The sequence below is a fragment of the Amblyomma americanum genome, chromosome 1 (assembly GCF_052857255.1).
Source record: "Amblyomma americanum isolate KBUSLIRL-KWMA chromosome 1, ASM5285725v1, whole genome shotgun sequence".
Lineage (NCBI taxonomy): Eukaryota > Metazoa > Arthropoda > Arachnida > Ixodida > Ixodidae > Amblyomma > Amblyomma americanum.
Window position 1 is genome coordinate 94,717,155 of NC_135497.1, and position 23,984 is coordinate 94,741,138.

Genomic DNA, 23,984 nt, shown 5'->3' on the forward strand with positions numbered 1-23,984 from the left:
GGCCCAGACGCACATCACTTGGGACCAGTGAGGTGTTTGGTACTCGAAGCCCGTTTAATGACATCGGCTTAGAGTCCTGTAAATTTAACACGCGAACCGTCAGAAAGAAGCTCGAGAATTCGTTGGAACTTTCGTTTCAAGGAAACATGATTAAACAGGACTATAGGAGCTGCTACTCTAAAACCAAGCAGTAGCTGTCATTCACCTGTAGACTGCGTCCCGTCGTTCACGGGGCGGACAATGGCGCCCTCCATGCGGGCGCTGCGATCTCCTACAGAGGCTGAAATGCCGGTCCTAATACGAGGGCAGAGCGTGTGCGGCGCGCAGCATACGCGCCCGTTAAGCGGTTTCAAACGCTGACGCCCGGCGGGGGTGATTTATGCCGAAGCGTGACAAAAGCGCGATGGCACAGGAGCGGCGCCCACAAGGCCTCGACGCTGCACTGCTGCTCTCGAGGCCTGTGCCGCGTGATGGAGACCTGAGCGTGGGCCGATGTGCGTCCATCCACTCTCACTGCGCGCACTGACGCAATTAGCGGGATCGATGCGTCCGAAGCGGCGGCCATCGCGTGTCGCGCCATAAATCAGGGGGCCTCGGGTACCGCGCCGCTCGCGGCGTCCACGATCGGATGCCGTGGCCCATTTCAAGCACGCCGTCGGAGAGGAACAGGAAGATGGGAAAGGTGCCCTCCGTGGCGCCGGCGGCGAGGATCGGACACCGCAATCAAGGGGGAGCGCCAGAAGGCGCAGGTGGCGCCCGTAGTCCCCTCTGGCCGTCCGCCGCACCGGGCAGGAACTGGCGCGCGGCACACGCTGGCCCGCAGCTGCGGAGATGCAAAGCAGTCTCGAACACTCCAGGTGAAGCCCTGGCTGGAGGGGGAAGCGCAGGAAACAAACTGCCTCACTTGGCGCGCAGAGCGAGAGACGTGACGGGGACGGCCCACATCGACGCGGACTCGACCCTGCCTTTGTGTAACGCCGCAGCAGTGAAAGGCACGAGGTCAGGGGTGGCAGGCTTGGAAGATGGCAGATTGCGACACGCCTAGGCCGGCCTGAGAGCTGTCGTTGTGGCCAAATACGGTGCGACAGTGAGCTGGGCATTGTCGGACGAAGCCGGCCCGCTGTTCCCTGGCCACAGTGAGACACACTCATATGCCAGCCGCGTTTCTATGAAGGTGAAGCGTTTATATAGAGGTGAAACGCACACGGTGGCATGCGTGCTGTGCGACGTCAGTGCACGTTAAAGAATCGCAGGTGGTCGAAATTAATCCGTAGCCCGCCACTGTACGACGTCCCTCGTAGCCCATGTGCAGACGCTAAATACCAACCAATTTCTGATGTAGAAACAGACTGGCAGTACGTGCCTCTTCAGTATTTGCTGTCAATAACCGTGGGCGGAGCTGTGCCCGCGTTCGCGTTTCTTCAGTCCGATCTCTAGCGGGCTTACGCATAATCTTTCTAGCTTCCATGGCACTTGTTACACTCTGGGCCGAATTCACTATAGCGCCTATTTCCGCGGCGACAAAAAAAAAAAAAACAGGAGCAAACTGAAAGCAGCAGCGCGTGCCACGTCGGATGCGCGCGCAGTTCCGTGCAGGGGAGGGAAGCGCGCGGCGAAGAGCTCCCGCGGCACGACCGCCCTGCCCCGGCAGCGGCCGAGGTAATACCGCGGGAGCACACCGCAATGAGGATCGCGGCCGCAAATGAGTCTCGTTTCTCTGATTGCCGCGGCACGTTTCGCTCGGAGCGTCGGCGGCAGGCGGGCTCACAACTGCCGGGCCGCTGCTGCCGGCCGGGCTTTGAGGAGCTCATGCCGCCACCGGTGGACGCGCCGCGGCAGTGGGGGGAAGCCCCGTGCTTCGTCGCATAGAGCGCACGAAAGGGCCCTCGAGGTGGCATGCTGCGGTGTGGGGGAATACCCGCTCAGCTTGGACCTTCTGCGTGCCTGGCGCGGTCGTGCTCAGCTTGTCTTGGGAGGAGACTCTCCACGATGGCTTCACGTCTCGCCCTATGACATAGGTGACAGTAGCACGCTCTAGCGAGTAGCATCACGGTGCGCCTGTACAGTATGTGTACAGGGGTTGCATCAAAAGTTGCCAGGCTACAGATCCTGCTCTTGAGCCGTTTAGTAGTGCGTTTACGACACCCCTCCGAACCTCTAAATCTATGTAGGGGGTAAGAGAAGTATTATTCTCACCTCTGAGAACTTTGGTAGCTTCGTAGGTGTCACAAGTGCCAGAATATACCGCTGAAAAGCAGGCCCTATGACCTGGAAACCTTTGACGCACCCTGTACATACGGAGTGATTCCAGCCTTATAAAAAAAAAAAACATGTTCCTGACGGTCACATGGATGTTGCCTTCACTGAGTGCGTGTTGGGCTCGGCGGACTCACGATAATAAAATAGCAGTCACGGCCATGCGACTAATTAGCCGAACTAAAAAAAATAATCTTAGTTATTAACTTTCTGCTGCATGTTGCAATCACAGTCTTGAAGACTGCATAGATTCGAGGCTAATCCAATTCACAGGACTTGGCAAAGTACAATAGGTCTTGAGATATTCATCAATCAATTTCCTTCTTTTTCATTCCTCATTCCGAAACTTGGAGCTCAGCGTGCGCCGGAAACGGGAGAAAAAAACTGAGAACTGATTAATGAACATATCAAGACCTATTTCACTTTAGGAGGTTCTGTGAATTAAATTAGCCTCGAATGAATATTCTTTAAGATTGCAATGACAACATGCAGCAAAAAATTAATCAGTCAAAACATAATTAACAGGTTTCGGCTTATTGCCCCGTAACTGCGTCAAATATCTCTTCATCTTGTGTCCGCTGAGCCCCACACACACACCCAGTGAAGGCAACACCCACATGACCACTAGCGTCATGTTCAAACATGTTTTTTTTTTTTTTAAGGCGTAAAAGCGGCTTTTCTTCCACAGTCATACGAGTGGTACGTGGCGGACGTCCGAAAGCAGGTGAATCATGCTAACTAGTAGCCTAGTCAACCCAATTCTATTAGTCACTTTTTAACTATTACAGTTAGGCGCCTGGTGATGCCTGGTTGTAATTTGAGATTCGTAGCCTTCTGTTAGTAACAGCTATAACGTTTTTTTTTTAGAATTTCGAGAACGCGATTGCGCTCGGCGCTGTGACCCAACAAATTTCGGCCCTTCTGCGCGCCATTCAAAAAGCGCGCCCCTGTGGAGCGCTCTCCACTGTGGAGTGCTCCTCTCCGGTTGCGGCGCATGCGCACAGCTGGCCTCTCCTATGCACCACGAAAATGCTCGACTGGTAGCCCAGTGTAGCTCTCCTACAAAACCGAACTTTTACCGCACCTAATTCGCATTTGGCCTAACTACGCAAATCGACCGTCACTTTTTTAATGCGACAGCAGTGGAGGTGAGAAAAGCCGGCAGACGTCCTTCCGTGTCACTAAAAAGCATGCAGGTGGAAGTGAAATTAATTCAGACAAACTCTGTGCAGTTGCCAACTGCCCAACGTGGCACCGTGCATCAGCTCAATGGCCGAGAGATAGACAGCCTCCCAAAGAACTATCTGTGCAAAAAAAGAGCCTTACGGGAGATCGGGAAGAGCAACCCGGGTCTTGCAACAGCCGCCTGGCGGGACTGTGGCACACCGCTCAACCGCTGCGTCATTGCGCCAGTATTGGTACGAGGACTATACTCTCCGCAATCTGTGATTCTATGGAAGAGAAGGAGAACCTGCGCGGGCTCTAATGCACTCTTACGGGTATGTTAAGCGTCGTATAATTTTTTTTCCCCGCATTTTGCGCGCAGAAATGCATAGAAATGCATAGAACGCATAGATAGCATAGAAATGCGATCGTCGCGGCCAGGGTTTGATCCCGCCAACTCGTGTTCAACAGTCGAGCGCCATATATAGCCTTTCTGCCACCGTGGCACTAAAATGGCATCACCTGTCCACACCACGGTGGTCCACACGTAAAAGCGCGCAAGTGGCGAAACGCTCGAGCAGCGAGGCGCCTGCGGAGGCGAAATGGCCAGCACTAATTGAAAACGGAATTCTCGACGAATTCTGTGTCCCAGCCATGGACGACGCTCGAAGGCAGCGAATGACTAATCTTGCGCGCGTTGGACGCTGCGGCGGAAACGAGCCCACCTGCGTCTCAATGGCACCGGTGCAGCCGCAGCCAATTAGGCGGAGGACATTGTGCAAACAGCTGGAATTGGCGTGCCTGGCGCATGGCCGCGCAGAAGCGCGTTCAGCGAACTGACGTATGCGATGCGACTGCGGCGGCGCATCCTTGGCTTGGCTTGGCTTGTTAGCAGCGGTCCCACCTGCGCATTGCTTCCTCCGCCCGTAGCTGGCAACACTCAGTGGCCGCGCTGTGATCGCGCAAGCGCTTCGCGTGCAGACATACTGGTCGCAAAATTGTGGGATGAAAGCTCAACAAGCAGCTTTCCTGTCCCTTTTCCGCTGTTACACGCATCGAAGGGCTGGATTGCAGCGACCGTAGTCGTATGTGATACACATGGCGATAGGCTCGCGGATCTCGCGGAACACTTGTGGGGGCACCGCTAAATTTAGGCTGACTGAAGTTGCAGTGAAGGGACGTTTGTACACTTACTTTATCGGGTGCGATGCTGAGGAATTTTGGCACAACGAAACCATGGAGCGGAACGGCGCGTCGTATACTATAACGCGACGCACGTTATTATTTACATCATTTTCGTAGAGAGCGCAGCTCGCTTAATGCAGAGCGCAGCTTTGAAAAAGAATCCTATCTAGGCTTGGACATTTCAAATAAACGAGCGCTGAACGCAAATCGAGCGCCTAAGTTCGTCTTCGCAAAATGTTAGAGCCATGCGCTCCCCGTAAGGAGGCGGAAGTTCAAATCAAAGCCATTCCTTGCTTTCTCTCTTTCTCTCGACAAAACTGATTTCATCGTCCGCCGTTCCAAGGCGCAACCGTGACTCGAAAGGCCCAAAGCGGTACACAGTGTGGTGAGTCGCGTTGTGACAGGAAGGCGAATCGCAGACTATCAACGATATGACGTAATTTAATGCGAAACCTGTTCTGGCGCGTTCACACTTGGACATTCGGCGGCGAGAGCGAGCGGAATCCGCGGCCGCCGAAATGCTGCCTCGTTCACACTTCCCGGCCACCGCGTCGCCGCTCATCGTCTGTGTGTCGTCTGCTCACGGCGTACACAGATGTGGCAAGAGGTTAATCGATGCTCTCTACATACCAAAACCGTATGCACGCTTGCGTATGCTAAATGCACCTATTTTGTCGGATGTTATGCCATTTATAACATTCTCACTTTTTAAACGCCTAGTGGCGCCATCTGGTGGGAACCATTGTTGTCAACAAACCGACGCCCCTCTTAAGCCTAAAAGGGTAAGAATCGTCACCCGAAATAAAAAAAATAAAGCAAATTTATCACTCAAACATTTTCTTATGGGCGAGATGAGACGAAGCGAAAGACCGCTGGCTCTTTTATGCATGGCCAGTGAACGCGTTGAAAAAGGCAGTAACAGCTACGAATTCAGTCCGAAGCGAGGCGGAATGCATCGAAGGGCGCCGCCTTGTTTGTCGCCGCGAGTACTCGCCTTCCTATTGGCTGACGAGATTCGGCGGATTTTTTTCCGGCGGCAGAAATCGGTCCTGGACCGATCGGCCTTTCCGCTGGGTATTTCGGCGGAATCTCTGCCGCGGCAGCGGATTCCGTTCGCTCTCGCCGCCGAATGTCGAAGTGTGAACGCGCCATTCGTCTGCTCGTTGCACACACGCTTTTTTTTTTGCTTGGAGTTCTTTTTCGTACAGGTAAAGAAAAAAAAATAAGCTCTTTGGGTTTTTTGTCTTCGTACATTTATGCTACTGCTTGTTCGGTGTGCTGTGCCGTCCGTTTATATCGTTCGCTGCGTTCATTTCCTCCCATTTCAGAGCGCGCTCGTGGGCGCTCCGTCTCTAGAGAAAGACAAGGTAAAACTTTGAAGACCTCTCTACCCCACCCTCCCCCTCTCCAGAACATGCTACACATGCTACACAAGCAGCGGGCCGATTCCTTCGTGCGGCAACGTCTTGAGAGTGTCGAGTAACACCCGTGCCACACGCGCGCAAGAAATGGCGACAAATGCTGAAGGCCTTAAGTTTGTTAACGTCATTACTTTCGGAGCTGTCCACATTTAATGTCCACATACAAAAGGCGCTATGACGATAACGCCTGACAAGCAGTCGAAAATTTCACATGGATATGAACAGTGCTAATGAGAGCAATATATCTGCACACTCATCCAATAGTAATATAAAAGATTATTTTGCAGAAAATTAATGGCGCTCTTCTTGCTTGAAAAGTCGAAAAGGTAGCCATTAACTCGCATGTCAGCACACAAGCCCAGAGTGTCTGTCAGAAGTGCGGGCAGAAATGGCGCCCTTCGCATCAAAAACGGAGCAGAGATGGCTCATCTGAGTGAAAGTTACGAATAAAACATTCGCTACTGGGTAGGCAGTTGTTACCAAAAAAAGGTGCGTGCTTTTCTGCGTGTGGAATGGGCGACGAGAGTAAGCACTGCACGGCCAAATGAGTTGTGGCAAACTCAGTAGGTCGCGAATGGCAGCAAGGCTAACGCCATTAAATTTTCGCGTGTGGCACGGGCATGAGGATCAGCAAGGACCTCACCGCCAGGGACACTGTAGCGCTCCTGGTGGGGGGACGATCCAGAAACCACACGACGATGGGAGGCAAAGACGCTCCAAGGTGCTGTCCTGTGTCGGCCTCGGAACGTATATACGGGGACAGCTGACCAGACAACAAGGACGCCGCGAGGAGGTATAACCCGATGGTAATCCCTGAACTTCGAGAATGGAGCGAGACAGAACGGGCAGTTGAAAAAGTCCAGCGCACAGGCCGTCACGAAGTAGAACTCGGACAACTGCGGGACGACCGAGCCAAAGACCAAGCCAGCGCAAGCGACGTCCGAAGCCTGATCAGCGACCAAGGCCTCGTCTATGGGCACGTCCCCTCGATCCACATATCGGTGGACACAGCCATCGGCACAGTGCAAGCCTCTGAGTCCCTTCATCGAGTCGCTCTAGTCACAGACTGAATGTGCGTAATTGGTTGTCCCCTTTCCACTTTGACTTACTTGCGGCACTAACTCTCTATAAAAAAAAAACTAACACCATTGACGTTAGGCTGCTTCTGCATCGAAACAATAGCTCGAATTGCTTATCTCTAAGCTATTAGTGTGAAAGCACTCATACGCTCACCAACCACTGTAGACCATCGAGACCGCCGCGGTGGCTGAGTGGTTGCGGCGCTCGGCTGCCGGCCCGAAAGACGCGGGTTCGATCCCGGCCGCGGCGGTCGAATTTCGATGGAGGAGGATATCCAGAGGCCCGTGTACTGTGCGATGTCAGTGCACGTTAAAGAACCTCAGGTGGTCAAAATTTTCGGAGCCCTTCACTACGGCGTACCTCATAACCTGAGTCGCTTTGGGACGTTAAACCCCCATAAACCAACCAACCTAGACCATCAAGAGACCAGCACCCCATCCGCTGCCGACGTTAAATCAATGACTGACCGAGAATCGGCACGAATTTAACCTACGCTTGAACTGTTGCAGCATGAGCCAACCAGGCTAAGCATATGCTTTCGAGCGTCTACTCGGTTTAACTACGTCAAAACCCTACATTTTTTTCTCTCCCTTTTCTGGAGTAACGAATACTCCCGAGGCCGGTTCAGCAGTTAATCCCAAAAAGCGTACCTAAATCGGTTAACCATGTAATCGCAGAATGCGCCAACTTGCACGTGCCAATTGCATCCCCGTGGCTACGACTACCAGCAGCGCGCCATCCAGTGACAGGCCGCGCCTGTCATACATCCCGCCACTTCAAAAACCCGGTGGAACAAAAATAAAAAAAAATACAACACAGACGGTGGCCAGTGCTGCTTTCGTACACGATGTGAACCGCAAACGCTACACAGCACTGCCTCTTTTCCCTTCTCTAACGACCCGTTTAAACTGATCGAAGATGTGCGCTGACTGCGTCGAAGCTCGCACCTATATATACACGCGCGTCTGGAACGCGACATCTCGCACTGAAAAGACTTCGCGAGCGAGCGAAACGTTACACCAGCGCGCGCTTTGTGCAGCTAATGGCGCGTGGAACGGCTGCACGCGCGCGCGTGCGCGCGGACAGACAAATCAACAACAAAAATTCACGCCATGCGCCGATGATTTCTCGCTTCCGTTCGCGTGTGCAATTCGCGTTCCTTTCTAGTCGCAAATTGCGCGGCGCGCCCGAAAAAAAAAAAAAACAGAGAAGACGCAACGCGCGGCGTGCCACGAAGAAGCACGCCAATAAAAAAAATGGAGAGAGAGAGAGAGAGAGAGAGAGAAAAAACGCGCGAAAGGGTATAGCAGTGTGTGCGGGCGCGCGACGCGGGAGACTGCTCTCTTCTCCCAGCGTTTAATCCATTTCCAGATCGATGGCGGTTTAATCACCCGCGCGCGGAGCCTCGCAAAACACGCTTTGCAGTTTTGCGAGGCGTCCCCGGCGATGCCGCAACCCTCCGCCCATTCTTTTTTGTTTGTTTGTTTGTTTCTTTGGTGCGTGTATCGCCCGGCTTCTTCCATTTCCGCGCTCGATCTTGTTCTGCGCACCCGACGCAGATGAAAACCGCCGCCGCTGCTCGGACAGGCAGAAATCGGTGCGTGGGAATGCGCCGCGCGATCGGAAGCCCCGCAAGGACCACCGCTCGCTCCGTCTGCCTCCTCCCCGTCCGCACACATGGATACGATCGTATTTCTTCGTTGCTTTTATCGTTCTCTCTCCGCTCCCGACATGCGCGCGTATACAGTCGGGTGGAGTTGGCGCAGCTCACCTCCGTGTTGAAGGTCGATCGCAGTGTCGCCTCAGAAACGATCGCTTGAACGAACAAGCAAACGCACAATTTTAGCCTCGTAAAACTGAAGAGCGGCGGGACAGATTGAAGTCCGACCCTCGTAAACATAGCGTCTGATTTAGCGAAACTGCAACTCTTTTTTTTCTTCTCATCACTGAACCACGCAGGGAACGTGGCCTGCATGTGAACACGACAGTCGACGGTGAATATATATCGGATGAGTCCGAGCTAAATGCAACCAAGTAAAAAAAAAAAAAAGACTGACTGTCCTAAGCGGGTGAAACCAGCTGAGTGCTGTTTTATCATTCGTGTGGTATTTCCTTCATTCTGCAGAGTTGGTTAATTAGTAAAGACGAATGAGCTACCTTTTTTAAATATTAGATTCACGAAGAAGTGTCAGTGTGATCGGGTTGAAGAACGGCAGACTGGGATATTTGTTTACAACTCGGAACCATTTACGAATATTTTTTTAACGGCCTAAGGAGAAAGCTCGGTAATGGGTTAGCCGTAGCTGGCGGGTGTCTTGTGGCCACTGCAAACGCAAAGTCGCGTCGGGGGCACCTCTCCGGAGGTAAGCGTACTTTTATCTCAAAGAGCTCTACTTCGGGACTGAAGTATAGCACTGCTATCACGCGCTAGTTTTTTGTATTTCGCGGGCTCTCTAATGAGTCCGGTTAGAAAAAGAAAAAGTCTACGTAAATTGTGCCTCGTTGTAAGCATGTGACAAGTGCTATTTTTCACCACGATGTACAACTTTTCAGTTGACGCGTCCTTCCCTAGGCCGATATTGAAAAGTTAACTAAGTTGGTCTTCGTAACGAAAAAAAAAAAGATTCTGTAGGCTAGGCTACACGACTCACAGCAGCGCACAGTTGTTTTTTTAACACGAATAAGTAGTCTGTGTTTTATTAATTTTTTTGGTTACGTTTAGCCGGGACAGCTGGTATGTATATAAGCAAAGGAATCGTGTTGTGCATGTTGCAAGGAATTTATCCCAAGTTTTACTCCGCTCGGTGCGCGTAAATTGCTAGCGCGATGTGCTCGCCAGGGAAGTACAAGGAGCCGGAGGTTTTCTTGTAGGAGCCGGCGCATCTAACATAGCTCAGAACGCGATTCAAGCGCCACGAATCTTAAAACGCATGGAGGGCGTGCTGGTTCATGCCGGTGCCTATATTGCTATTGCGCGTTCAGCTATGCTGGGCCTTCCGCCTTCTTTGCAGCAGTAACGAGGGAATTGGATGAAAGCTGACCACGTCAACTGCCGGTAGGCGTCGGCTGTTGCGTTTTGCGGTATACGCAAGACACGCAGCGTCAGAAACAATGCCGTTTTGTGCGTGTCGCAATGCTTTGGGCCGAAGCCCAAATTACAGCGATCTGATCACCCGGAAACCTGTATTGTCCCTAGTTTTCGTCTGCACCAGTATGGCCCCCTTAAACACCTGAAGTGCGAACTCACTTCGTGTAAGACGAAGAACCCACACGCTGCTGTGGCTTAGCGGCCACGGCATTCGGCTGCTGAGCCCAAGGTCGCGAGATCGAATCCCGGCGGCGGCGGCCGCACATCGGTGGAGGCGAAATGCAAAAACGAAGGTGTGCTGCGCGATGTCAGTGCAAGTTAAAAAAAAAAAAGCCCAAGTGAACAAAATTAATCTGTAGCCCTCCACTACAGAGAGTCTCTCAAAGCCCGTGTGCATGTTTGGGGCGTTAACCCATATAGCTGCCAAAGGCGAAGAAGCTACCAACGCACTGTGCAGGGCATGACAGACTTGCGCAGCGTTACCATGAACTTGTTGAGCTGACAACGGCGGCAATTTCACTGACGGAAACACCACGTATATCGAATTCTATCCGTAGTATAAACTTGACTTCCGTAAAACGAGTGTCACAACTACGCGCCGCTTAAGAAGGAAGCCAACAGCCGCCGAAACCGAGGAGCATTATGTTTCTAGATATATTTTTAATTGTTGTGTTGATTAATGGGAGATCAATGATGTAATTATTTTGTCGCTAACTACGGGAAGCGAAATAAGCGGTATGGAGTGGTAACAACTACGGGAACCGCTTGTGGTCAGAATAAGGCGGCACTTTCTGAAAATGATCAGCAAACTCTGGCAAGATTCAGAAGCAGCAGAATATTGTGTACGGGGCAAGGAACTTAACTACCTGCACGTTCACAGAACAGGAGCAAATGAGATGGAGACGCATGTCCCGAAGAGGTGACGGAGGAAGAGGACCTTAGTATAGGGACACAACGGAGTCAGACGAAACAACGAGGGACCGGTGAATAAAGATCCAGCATCATGGTTTTACTTTGTGCGAGAACACCACAGGCACGAAAGCTCATCAATGTATAGCTTTACGTGGGCGACGTCATTCAGGGATCAAATAAAAGCTAGAGTTTGTACGGATTCCTAAACCATATATATGCCCGAATGAATCTCACATCGATAACACCGACCTATGATAACATTAAAAGACACTGTTTCAGTTACGCTGCTTTGCGTACATGTCGCTGCATTGCGAAGAAGTCTCTGAAAAATTTGTGCTGCGTAGATGCACGAAAGTGCTTTCAAAAACTCTTTGCACTTGTGCATACACATCCGGTTTAAGCGAGTCCTATATTTAATCTGTTACTTTCGTACACGAGATGTGACGCGCTTTTCTCCGAAAAAAAAAAAAACTCACAGGATGGTAATCGCTTTATAACTCGAGATTCAGCGAGAGCTGTTTGCTGTGGTGAATGTAATATTGTTATTCATTATTATTTGCTTTCTTCTCAGGTAGAGTGTGCGTGATGCCATTAGCTGTCATTCGTGACGTCACTGTGTTCGCACCTCTCAGCATGGCGCATTGCAGTGACATAATTCGTGACATCAGTGTAGGCTGAGCAAGCAGTGTGGTGCGCCGCACATTGACATGACGACATGCGTGACGTCACTCCATTCTGACCAATCAGCGTGGCGCGGTGCTACGCCGACGCCAACAACGCAGCAGAATCGGGAAACATGCCCTTAACACCTCTTGCTGTAAAATCACTGCACCGCGACTTCTGTATACGTACTGAAGTGTGTAGCATGCGTTATGAACGCACACAAACACCCCCTCAAAGACAGTGCTACGCACACATACATTGAATCACCAGTACAAGTTTCACTGAGCCATGCACCCAGCCATACATGGCAAAATTACTTGCCCGTTGTTCGAATAGGCGCCAACGCGGCGGTTGTCCTGCCCCCATCGCCACTCGTCAGTGCGTGCGCAGATTCGATGGCCCAGGCTTTCCGCGCATCGCTTCTGCTGTCGGATCAATCTCGGCAATTTCAAAGCAATCTCGAAAGTAACTAATTACTCTTTCTGCGAAATTACACTCCCAGAGGAATTCATTATACTAGTAAATTAAAAAGCCAACAAGAGTAATTTTTATATTACAAGTTTAAAAAGTAAATAAATTCCTTTGATTACATTCCATGTCTGCGAACAGCCCCTTTGTCGGGATTGAGCATTTCAAGCTGCTTTACGCATGGTGACATATGTTGCCAAGAGTGACACGTGTTAACGATCCTGATTTCTCTTTTCTTCCTCTCCTGGCGGAAAAAAAAAACCCGACAAATGCTGCGCATCCCATACCAGCAAGAAACGATAAGTGGAGCGCCCACGCCTCGGCGTCAGCTCCACGAGCACACACACCTGCGGGCCATTCAAAGAGTGCGGTTGGGGGACCCAAGTTTTCCATTTCAGAGATAGACCGCAGCGTATAGACGCTCTCCATGGGGCAGCGGCGATCGCGCGGCAGCGCTCGACGCCGGTCGGAGACCCGGGCTAACGAGGAGGCTGGCCAGAGCGGAGCGGTCGCATGGACCGCGAGCGTGATGGATGAGCGCAATTACGCGGCCGACGCTGGCCAGCCTTTTCACACCTCGCGCGGAGAGGCCACCAGGGCCGGGTGGGCGTCCCCGGCTTATAGGCGCTCGTCCCCCGTTTCCGGGCGCCGTCAGCGCTTGACACGGAGATGAGGGGGATCCAGTCCGTTCGCTCCTCGAACAGAGTGCACGTTGTGTGCGCGAGGTCAACTGTACACTGACCGAGCGAGCAGCGAGTTTGTCATCAACAAATTTATGCGAGAAGCGCGTGATGAGACGCCTGATCTTGGGACGGACGTGGGCTCGGTAGAACTGCCGCTGACCTTTGGTTAGAGATAAGCGGCCACACTGCAACGCCGATCACCGCGCAGCCGCCCGAGACTTCATGCTCTATCTGGCCTCGTCGGGCGAACAAATTTTTCGCAGGGTTTTGCGCACGCTCTCTCCAACGGAGATGCGCCGCCGAAACCGGCAGTGCACGGGACAGGTACTGAATATCATTCAACAGCCTCACAACTGTGTTTGTGCGCGCACACCGCATGCACTGTATACTGATGAGTCCCCAATTCGGCACGGAATCCGGAAGCCTCTAAACAAGCTGAGGCGGCGAACGATACGTGTCCTCACCAGGGTCACGGCTCACAGGATGTGACGGCGTGAAACCCGGAGCGCACACAGGCGCGATGAGAAACAGCATGCGCGCAGGTGCCAGATCTCGTTTGCGGCCTAAAACACAGCTTCGATTGAGACTCGAGCAATGCATGCGCGGTCAACTCTGAGCGAGCCTTTCTTCTCGCTCGGACGCTTTCCACAGGCGCCGTCAGTCGCAGAACTTTAATAAAGCTCGCTACGGGCACGTGGTCGCGTGAAACAAAGAAAATAATGCGGAGAAGTTTATATCCGGGTGCATTGTTTTCGGCCACCGGGGAATCCGCGCTACGGGGTCTCAAAATAGAGCGTGTCCTTGTCGGCCTTCCAACGCGTGAGCAGCCCCGAACGATCGCGCGGCCATTTGGCGCGCTATAGTGAATGAACGTCCGCAGGGGCCAAGGGGGGGCGGCCGCTTTTGGGCCGAAAAGTGGTCCGAACAATGGGACAAATTGCCGCGGCGCTCGTATCAGGGTGGCGGGTGCACCATCTCTCTCGGCTCCGCGGTTAGCAGAGGGCGGTGGTGGCGCTCTTGCTCCTTCGCTGCACCCCCCCGCCCTGATTGCGCTCATTGTCTTCGGTGGGCTCGTTATACGCGGTCGGCGCAGAACGCGATAACGCGCGGGCCAATCAGGCGCGAGTTTGTCGTGCTCTGAAAAGCACCATTACTGAAGACGTTCCGCGAGCGCCGCGCGAAGGCGTGCGCTCATTTTTCACCGCAGGGGTAGAAACTCGTCGTCACGCTTTTCGGCGAAATCGCCGCTAATTACGTCGACGATAGCCCACACACCGGAGCCGTGCACGCGTCACGGGCCTCCTCCTCACCTCGGGGGCAGGCCGTCATGCATGTCATGAAACTAAAATACGACCAAAAGCGGCGACGCGGCGCGCACAACTTGCTCTGCGTGGCTGCTGACGTCGGGGCGGACTACAGTCAAATAAAGAGATACGCCATTAGCGTGAGTAGGCGCGCGTCATTTTCAGATGCCTTCAAAACTGCCTTTACTCTTAATTTCTTACCGCGGGACACCTTATAAAAAGTCGTGATAAAGAAAACAACTGGTCATATAACGCTTAATTAAAACGTTGGAGAATCGCGGGTATCGGAGAGCTTTCGGTCAGGGGGACAGGGGAATAGCGGCGCGCCAGTGCGCATGCGCAGAACGAAAACGCCCCTCTGGTTATTGTTCGGCGCACGCCCACTATTCCCCTATCCTCCTGACCGATAAGGCCCTGTTTACATGTTCTGAGGTCGTGGACTCGTGTCAGATGGCACATGCGCACTTTGCTCTTCGTTCAGGCGGCCGTGCGGCAAACGTGGGGAAACAGGTCCGCTTTGCTGCCTTTAAGATTAGTAATGTCCCGTGAACAGAGAGCACACTTATTTGCGCGGCGCTTTTATGCGTTGCGCCATTGCACTGACGGCAGTTAGGAGCTTCCGCGACGGGAGAGCGCCCTCTTTATGAGGAAAGCACATGGGTGCTATACGGATAGGATATGCGCGGTAAGTCCACGCGACGGCGACGAATTGCAGCGAATACATTTTTACTGCTGCGCCCGAAAACCTAGAGTGAATGTTATAGTTTCATTTAGTTTGGTTAGTTGCGAACATATGGTCACACAATCTAGGAATCGTAAGCAAAACAGCCGCCTGGACTCAGCCACTATAGTCATACAACCATGTTCAAAATAGCTGATGTCATAATCTCGCCCCTTTTTATACAGTCAAAAAGAGTGGTGAAGCTCTGATGCAGTGCTTCACCAGTGGCTCTTTCTGCATTGCAAGCGTTCCAAATCTCTTGAAGGGGAACTCTCTTGCTCAGCCCTCGGAAACCTCCAAGGATGCTACAAGCGCCCCAGTACACAGCTCAGAAGAAAACCCCTCGGGCTCCTTACTTTTGACAAAGGCTATACTTTTGTAAAGCGCATCTCTTGCCTTTTTTCTATATCTTCTCTCGTATCCTTCATTCTTTTTTTCTTGTGTGGCGTTTCATTTTTCTCACAGTTCTGCTTCTACGCCTTGCTAGGTCGTCGCGTATCCGTGGCCGCACTCTGCGCCTTGCGACCGGATGATTGTAAGGCACTCAGCGGGCGAGCCCTCACAAGTAACGAGCATTACAACTGCACAAAGGCTAAAAACAAGGGTACAAGGACCCTGGACACAGGGTCAAAGGTTTTGTTCTCAAACACCTTTCGTCGAAGCTATCTTATTAGTATCCTGTATGCAGTGCATTCCCTGCCGTCAGAGAATACACCGTGTTGGAAGGTAACACAGCCGATCCGGTACCCTTCACGACGTTCTTATTTACCTTTTTTTTCGATAGTATGCAGAGGCAAGCGCCTTATTTTTTTTTCTTGTTGTACAAGTAAATAGGACAATAATGGCAGTTAGTTTTCGTTGACGCGACAATAGCTGCTCCGGGGCAGCAGCAGCCACGAAAAGGAACGCCACCAGCGCATCAGAGCCTCTTTAAAATTTGCGACACGTCGCCGAGAGTGGAAAACCCTGCGCCATGCTTGCGGGTCTTTTCATTCCTGCCCTGGGCTCCACTCAGGCGATTTCGACGGTGCAATGCTAGGCAGCGACGATGGCTCGGACGCGGGGCGACCGAACGCACCGGAACCGAGGATCGCAAGCCATCCTCCTTTAGTAAACGGCGAAACCTCGCGGCCTGGGTCTCCATCAGTGCCGGCCACGCTGCCCACTGCGGGGGACGGCGTAGCCGTAGAAGAGAACGGTTCCTCAAAGGGAACCGCGCTTACAACATCCTCGGTGAAACGACCATCAGGCTCCTCGAGCTCTTGATAGGCGTTGATGCGCCCCCTCCGCCTCTCGGCCCTTCTCTTTAATGCGCGCTGCCGACTTCCGACAGAATCGCCAAGAGCACGAAGAGCAGGGGGAAGTAACGCGTCGTCGGCGCTTCAGCCCTGAAGACTGGCGCTCGGCCCTCGGACTTCGCCCCGCGGCGTTTCACCTCGGACACGTGTGAAGATGACGGCCTCTTGTCGGAAAAACTCATCGCTGAAACCGTGGGCTGGGCGTCCGAAGGACACTAAATAAGCGGAGCGTAATTAGAACTGTCAATCACGCTTAAATAGAGTCACGGCTAACAAGAAATAAAGCGATGGAGAAGAGAAAAGGAAAATCGTGGCGTCTATTTTACGCTCTGTCCGTGAATAACGAGGCTCTCCACGGGAACTCAGCGGCGAGCGCCCTGGGGAGTATTTCTGATGAAGTTGCGGCTAGAAAACTTATCGTCGCGTTCTTTTTGTTTCTAATGAAGCTAATTGTAGCTCCGTGCGGCCACGACCTGCCTATAGAGCGCCCTACGGCTTTGGAGAGAGCGCTCTTTCCGACGCTTTGTACTTTTGAACCATTGGCGGTGTTTCGCGCGATGGTAAGAATGGGCTCAGCCAGGATTCCAGTTCACCTTTACAAACCCGCCACACCATTTTAGACATCCAAGAGGCAGAATGGAATCAGCATAGTCGCTGACTTCACGCTGACTTCATACCGTTTATACTGAAAGATGTATGCGCAGTTTTTTTTTTTTTGGGGGGGGGGGAGGGAATAAATGTTCATACAAACACACCAAGTACCGTGCTGGCACTGACGTAACCAGAGGTTCCCAGGCCATCCGGTTTTTTTGTGTGTACGCTTTCTTTGTGCGTATTTTGAGCGAGAATAAAAGGGACCTCCCATTGTCGAGCCGTAGGCCAGGCCCTGCTCCTTTTGAGCGTGCGAATCAGCGGTTTGAAAGCGAAACTACACAACTCCTTATTTGCAAGCATACAGCGATATCTACAACAGGATAAACTATACCAGACTTTCCAACCTCTTTCGGCGCGAGCAAGTGCAGGTTTGATTGCGATATGGCTAGCTGATTGATGCCGCCTCGGGGAGCAAGTTCAAACGCCTTCTTGAAGGGCAAGAGGAGCCTGAGGAGAGCAATACGTCTTTCTGCCCGTCTCCAAGAGCACATTCGAGCCGGCTCCCGCTCCATTCGAGCATCCGCTGTAAGGCCCGCATGGATCACACTGCCACAAAGTTCACAATCTTCGCGAGCGCCTGTTTCGTTTTCAGGCCCCTGCACATGAGAAGCACCCGCCACGCCCAGGAAACCCTTTTGTGTTTAGCGCGTGCACATGTAGGCGGCGTTGACCGACGTATACACGCAGTGAACTTGGGTGCAAAACCCACAGTGGGCGCCGCAGATTGCACAGAGGAAGCTGTGCGGAGTATCGGAGTTGATTGCCCGGTCAGCGTGGAAGATGGCGGAAAACTTGGAGCAGGACGGGCGTCGATTTCAGACCGGATACAACGTAACCTTCGTATAGCACGTTCACTTTGCGTGTAGACAACAATGCTGTTTATCTGAAGCCACCCGGGGCCAAACGAAAGACGTGACCTTCTACCATCATGGAAATGGTTCTGAATGAGTTGGTGTCAAGCTGTGCGGAATCTTTCATGCTTCCTTTTCTTTTTCTTCACGTTCTGGAAGTCTTTTCCCCGAGACAACCCAGCGAGAGAACTGTCCCTGGTAAACGGGGCTAGCTGCCTGTGTTCGGTCGCTTAGAGTGTTCGTTTTTGGTGTTTTTTTTAAACTGTAAGTGACGCCGCGGACTATCGTGTTTGGCGACACGCAACGCCGTACTAAAATTCTCGTCAAGCAGGTTTGCGTTGTGGGCCGCCGCGTGTTCGCGTGCAGTCACGCAACGTTATATTAAACCTACTTAGTGTTCGCACTAACCGAAACCCATGTTTCCGTCTGTTGATTAGTATAAGACGGTTCAGCTACCGCGCGCTTTTGTGCTAGTTGCGAAGCTCGTTATGCAGCCTCTCAACTTATTATGAGTACGTTTTAAGCTCGCGAACGTTCCGAGAGTGATTTAAAACGTTAAAAGTTTCGCATCGTTACAAAATTTTTGATGTTGCGGTCGATAGTAATGATAACGTATTCAACAAAGGTTTCGACTAAAGTGCATTGTGCCTGGTGTCGAGAGAACAGAGGAGATGGTTTATGGGGGGTTTAACGTCCCAAAACGACTCAGGCTATGAGAGACGCCGTATAGTGAAGGGCTCCGGAAATTTAGACCACCTGGAGTTATTTATCGTGCACTGACATCGCACAGTACACGGGCCTCTAGAATTTCGCTTCCATCGAAATTCGACCGCCGCGGCCGGGATCGAACCCGCGTCTTTCGGGTCAGCAGCCGAGCGCCATAGCCACTCAGCTACCGCGGCGGCCACTGAGAACAGAGGAGAGGATCGTCTGTAGATCCGCAGGCATCTCAGTTTTTTCGTTTAAATTCGTTGCGCTCCTGCCTACCAAAAATTCCGGAATCTTGGCGCTGCGATGCAGTTCAGTCTAAGATCGCGTAGTATGCACCATTATTAGCTTCCGACAGTAAGTAGAGCAAATGCGGCACTTCACGGTCTGCGTGTCATAAAAGTCATTCGTCCTTTGGGAAGGAATTCCTTGCTTCACGGAGGTCACGAAAATGAAACTTCACCCACCGCTGTTTATCCCTTCCCTTACGGCGCGGTTCAGGTGTCCAACGATATATGAGGCAGATACTGCGCTATTTCCTTTCCCCAAAAAACCAATCATTAATCATCATCACCGCTGACGACAGTCCTGAAAGGACAACATGCTAACACTAATTGTTTTTTCCGCTACAAAGGAGTGCGAACAATACATCAGACATCGATACCGCTGGCCCGTAAGACGAGTGTTAGCGACATTTTAACTCCCGCCAGCGTCCCGATGCAGGGCCACGCTTCTTGCGCCCTCTATGGCACTGTTCTTTCGCGTCGAATTTAGCGCTCTGTGAACTCAAAAAGTTTGGAGGCATGCCTGCGCGAACTGGGTTGCAGGCATTGTTTAAAAACAGCATCGGGACGCTAAGGGTCTGCGTTTATAGTGAAGGCCACGGTATTACGATTGAATGTGTATCAGCTTTTAATCGCGAGAGCGTTACGAAGTGCTTACCACATAGTTTAGCTGGCTTTTCTTTTTTTCGCTGCGGTTTAAGAGGCGTGACCAACGAGTCCTAATTTTTATGCGTAGGCACCGGACACAATCAGGCGAACCGAGCAGCTACAATAAAGTTCTAGCTTTGCATTAATGTGTGCCGCTCCCGACACATGATCGACAAGCATGCGCATACGGCAGGACCTTTTTTTTTTTTGTTCACCGTTACCACTCCCGAATGTGACTGCGCATGCGTACAGTGAGCATCCAGCACACGACTGTAGTGGTACAACGTTTTAGCATAGCTTTACCGTGTACCACTAGTACTCTGGTTCGAACCCGTCAGTGCACGTTAAAGATCCCCAGGTGGTCGAAATTATTCCGGTGCCCTCCACTACGGCACCTCTTTCTTCCTTTCACTCCCTCCTTTATCCCTTTCTTTACGACGCGGTTCAGGTGTCCACCGAGAAGTGAGTCAGTTGCTGCGCCATTTCCTTCCTCGGAAACCACTAATCAGTAAATTTTATCACTCCCCAAGAGCGCACGAGCAGATGGCTACGAGGGGCCAGGTGCAGGCACACCTGACCCCTCGGGTCGATCTGCGCACACGTTGTTCGCAGTATATACCGTATGGTCTCGTTATCGCCATGATAAGGCACTGTAACGACAGCGGTCGCTGCAAAGCATTTTGAAGCACCGGTTGCATTATTACGTTTTTCAGATACAGAGGGCCGAAATAGGGTTTCGTCTTTGTAGATCTTTCCGGCTGAATACTTGGATATGGACTATATAGTGTATTAGAGTAGGCACTTTACCTCAACGGCGATTAGTCTGGTGTTCTAGGGCGCCGAAGCCGGACATTGGTGCAATGGGCCAAACACGCGAAGTGGTCACAGCCGTTTACTCTGATAACATAACTGAGGAAGGAATATTGCAGAGACTAGCCGCCTCGTTTTTTAGCTGTAGTTTCGTGTTATGCAAGTGAACGGTTGAAAAAAAACATTTTTTATTGAATTTGCAACACTTAATTACATGCATTTCGCAAACTACCAATGAAATTAGTGCCCCTCATGCCGAGGCTTTGGAGCAAATACAGACACGTGTCTTTCTGCACTATCGCGCTGCGCGTGGAGAACTCGTATTACTTATCTCTCAGGAATATTCTTGCCAGTGTACAATACCACTGACGGCCACATAAGTGGCTTAGTAAGTATGCTGCCACGAATTAAAGCTGTCCCTGGTGGGTAAACTGTATAAGGTACGGCTAAACGTTTTTACTCAAAGCTCTCCAATATCGATTGACTTGTCATCCACGACATGGTTACGTCGCGGACAGCTGGTTCATGGACAGTTGTTGACAACTGTCGATTCTGCAGCCATTATGTTGTTATAGCACCTACCGCACATGGTGCTTGGCCTGAGCAGAGTTCTCGATAAGTAAATATGTCAAGTTCTTTGCGTATTAGTACATTGCGTAACATTGTAGTAAAAAACAGTTGGTAGCAGCAGCCAACATTTTCTTAAACCACGCTCAGAGGGAAACACTAAAACGGGCTTATTCGACAGTTTATTGCAGTGCTGAAGAACAGCAAGTCTTCATCACATAGTTTTGTCCCGGAACGGCAGTCCATAATTTTGATATAGTGCCACGCGGGTTCGGTTTTCGTGCAGTTTCTGAATTCCGCTGGCTGTGCGCGGTTCATACTTCTAAGGGGGCGTGTCGCGCCAGTAAACGGTGTCGTAAATGCGCGCACCTGACCTACGTTTTTTGTTGTTCTTCGCGGGAAACTTACTTGACACCTTCTCTTGCTTGTGTAACCTGTATTTTTCCTCTCTCTTCGATATAGCTACTGAAAAAGTGCACACCGTCTGCTGCTTCCATCCGCATTTTTTTTTTATTATGCGTCAGCGGCCCCGTGAAAGGGGCATTTCTGAGAGAGGTATCAGTATTTTGTAGCGAATAACGTAGCGCCGCCAGTGCCATGCGGACACGATGGAACACTCTACGTCAGTTGGTCCCAAAGAGCTGTCAGTTGGCCCTGTACGCGCATCGTGACACGCGGTCGTCCGGCGCGGTGACGTCAGCCGCGCGGGCGACACGTGACCGAGCGGGAGCAAAGCGGCTTTGCTCCGACTCGGTGTCGGCGCGAGTCTCACCTGGCGACGGAGAAGCGTCCCGCGTAGACGGGGCTCGAAGCCGGCGGAGGCTGTCCGGCGGCGCGGGCCACGGCCATGGCGCCGTTCACGTCGCGCTTGCGGCCGGCCCCGCTGGCGGCAGGCGACAGGTCGAGCGTCTCGGCGCCGTGCTCACCGGCGCTCGCCGTGGCGCTGGGCGAAGTACGGCGGCGCTCGGCGCGCACCGCGCTGCCGCTCCGGGGCCGCTCGGCGGCGCCGTCGCGGCCCGCGGCCGCCAACGGCAGTTCGGCCCGCCGGGGAAACAGCACAGCTTCCCACGGTGTCCAGCGGCCCTCGTTGCACACTTGTACGCTGAGGGGCTCGCGCACGCGCTCCGGCAAGGTCCACGGCGCCGCCGGGGCGAAGCAAAGCGCGGGCTCCACCGTTGAGGCCGGCGGACACGGAGCTTGTCGGTCACACGCCGGCGGAGGGCCGGGGCTCGCGCGCTCCTCCGCTAATCCGCTGGGTCACCACACCGGGAGCGACTGGTCCGCTCTGCCGGCCGTCCGAGCTGGACTGGCGCGCGGGCGGTGCCGCCGCTCCCCCTCGGGAGACTCCTCCCCCGACGCCCACCGCCGCGCGCACCACCTCGCGGACACGTGGCGCGCCGCCACGTGCGTCCTTCCGGGGTACGGCCTTCGCGGGCCTCCTCTTTCTCCGCAGCGGGCTGGGCTCCTTCCTTTGTCCCTGCCTCGCGCGTCTCCCCTCCTTTTTTTCTGTTCTTCACTAGCGCACCAGAGGTCACATGGTGCACTCGCAGCCAATGTGGTCATCATACCTGCCGGCGCAGCCGTATTTTGACAGCTCTTTAAGAAGGATACACAGACACGTTGTGGTACGTACTGCCGTAGGACCTCCATGCAGTAAACCTGCTTGCTGTGCTTAGTGAAGACACTGGTATACTCTAGAAGAACCAGGGTTCCGATCGGGTTTCCATAAACACGCGTTTTTTTTTTTCTCCACTGTAGTGAAATTGGACATAGCGAAGCAAAGGATGTATCAAAATAAAACGCTCTACATCTCTATCCAGATGAGAAAACACACGGATCTCTCATGCTAAACTCGCGACTGTCGACCTTTTGAAGGCCAGTCATGTACGTAGCGGGGTTCTGGGATGCTGTTTCTCCTGAAACAACTCGTTTGTTTTATTCGAAGGTTGGCGTTATCGCAAGCGGGGGTACACCCAAGCTTCGAGCACCGTGGGTACAGCTGCCTGCGAGACTGAAGCTGTCGGTGCTATGCAGTTGGGAATTTTAATAATGTTACAGGGCGCCCCAGACGCCTGGCAAGCAAAAATATGTTGAAATATGCAGTGAAATTTAAGTCACACATGGCCCACAGAGAATACCTTCAACGACTACAAAACCTTCAACGGTGACAACGTGATGGTGTCCCAGTCGAAAGCTGAAAGATCGGAGTTCATCATATATAGTTGCACACATGGAGCCACGGGTAACGACGAAAGAAAAACAACAAACACGACTATATTTTCAAGAGTTTCTAGCCCCGAGGGACCCTAACCGTCTTCAAGAGGCGTTGCGGAACCCCGCGTCTCTTCGCTAATGTTTGTTAATGCCTCACTCGCATGCAGCAGAGAGTATGCAGACGCGCGGCTCCTCAAAAACGCTAAAGTTCAATCAATAATGACTGGCTGTAAATTTGGTCAGTCTGCTACAAGCTGTACGTTATGCTTAGTCCGAAAATAAAGCGGGTAAAGGGAAGGTGGTGGTTGTGGCATGCATGAATTCATGTGCTCGGGGAACCCAAAAAGCACACCGAGCAACCCCAGGGCTCCAAAACCCATTTGGAGAACCCATGAACTACACATTTATTTCTCACGCATTGACTTATATAGCCTTCATCCAGCAGTCGTGACGTCGGTAATATTCGCTCTGCGTTTTCTGTTGTTCTCCACGGCAAAAAAATTGGATACTTTCCACCTTCTCCTTGCCTAACTCGTCCTATGCCTCTATCTTCGTTGTAGGTACGAAGGCGTACACCACCTGCTGCTTCACAGTCATGATGGGCAGTTCCATGTTTCGTGCAGAATTCATATGCAAGCTTGACGAACGATATAGCTCAAGTCAATATCGTCCTAAATGCTTCAGGGCTGTCTCGACCCTCGACATTATTAGGGTGCACTTAGCACATGGCAGTTAAAGACGGAGAAGCTGAATGTCGCTTGTTTGGGCGACTTGTCCTTTTGGTCGAAATGAAATCCCCGGGCTTTTAAATCACTCCATGACTGAATACAATAGAAGCTTGCTTCTGATATCTTGAATTTAGTGACGGCTGCAAAGCCTTTTCTGATTTCACTAATCGAGGCTTTAGTGGAAAACGAATGTCACGAAACTAAGGCGCTCCAAAATGAAGCGCGCAAACCTGACACCGTGTTTGCAAGCCAGATGTTTTATATCGTGTCCTTTGCG

General features: G+C 52.1%; 1 protein-coding gene across 1 annotated transcript in view; it reads right to left on the bottom strand.

Moving 5' to 3' along the window:
• LOC144112468 (uncharacterized) overlaps window positions 1-23,591 on the bottom strand; it is a 60,913-nt gene extending 37,322 nt beyond the window's left edge. The window contains exons 1-2 of the mRNA XM_077645320.1: window positions 23,554-23,591; window positions 21,538-22,017 (exon numbers count right to left, since the gene is read on the bottom strand). Coding sequence (XP_077501446.1) covers window positions 21,538-22,017; window positions 23,554-23,591 — 518 coding nt within the window. The remainder of the gene's footprint in view (window positions 1-21,537; window positions 22,018-23,553) is intronic.
• Between the last annotated feature and the right edge of the window lie 393 nt (window positions 23,592-23,984).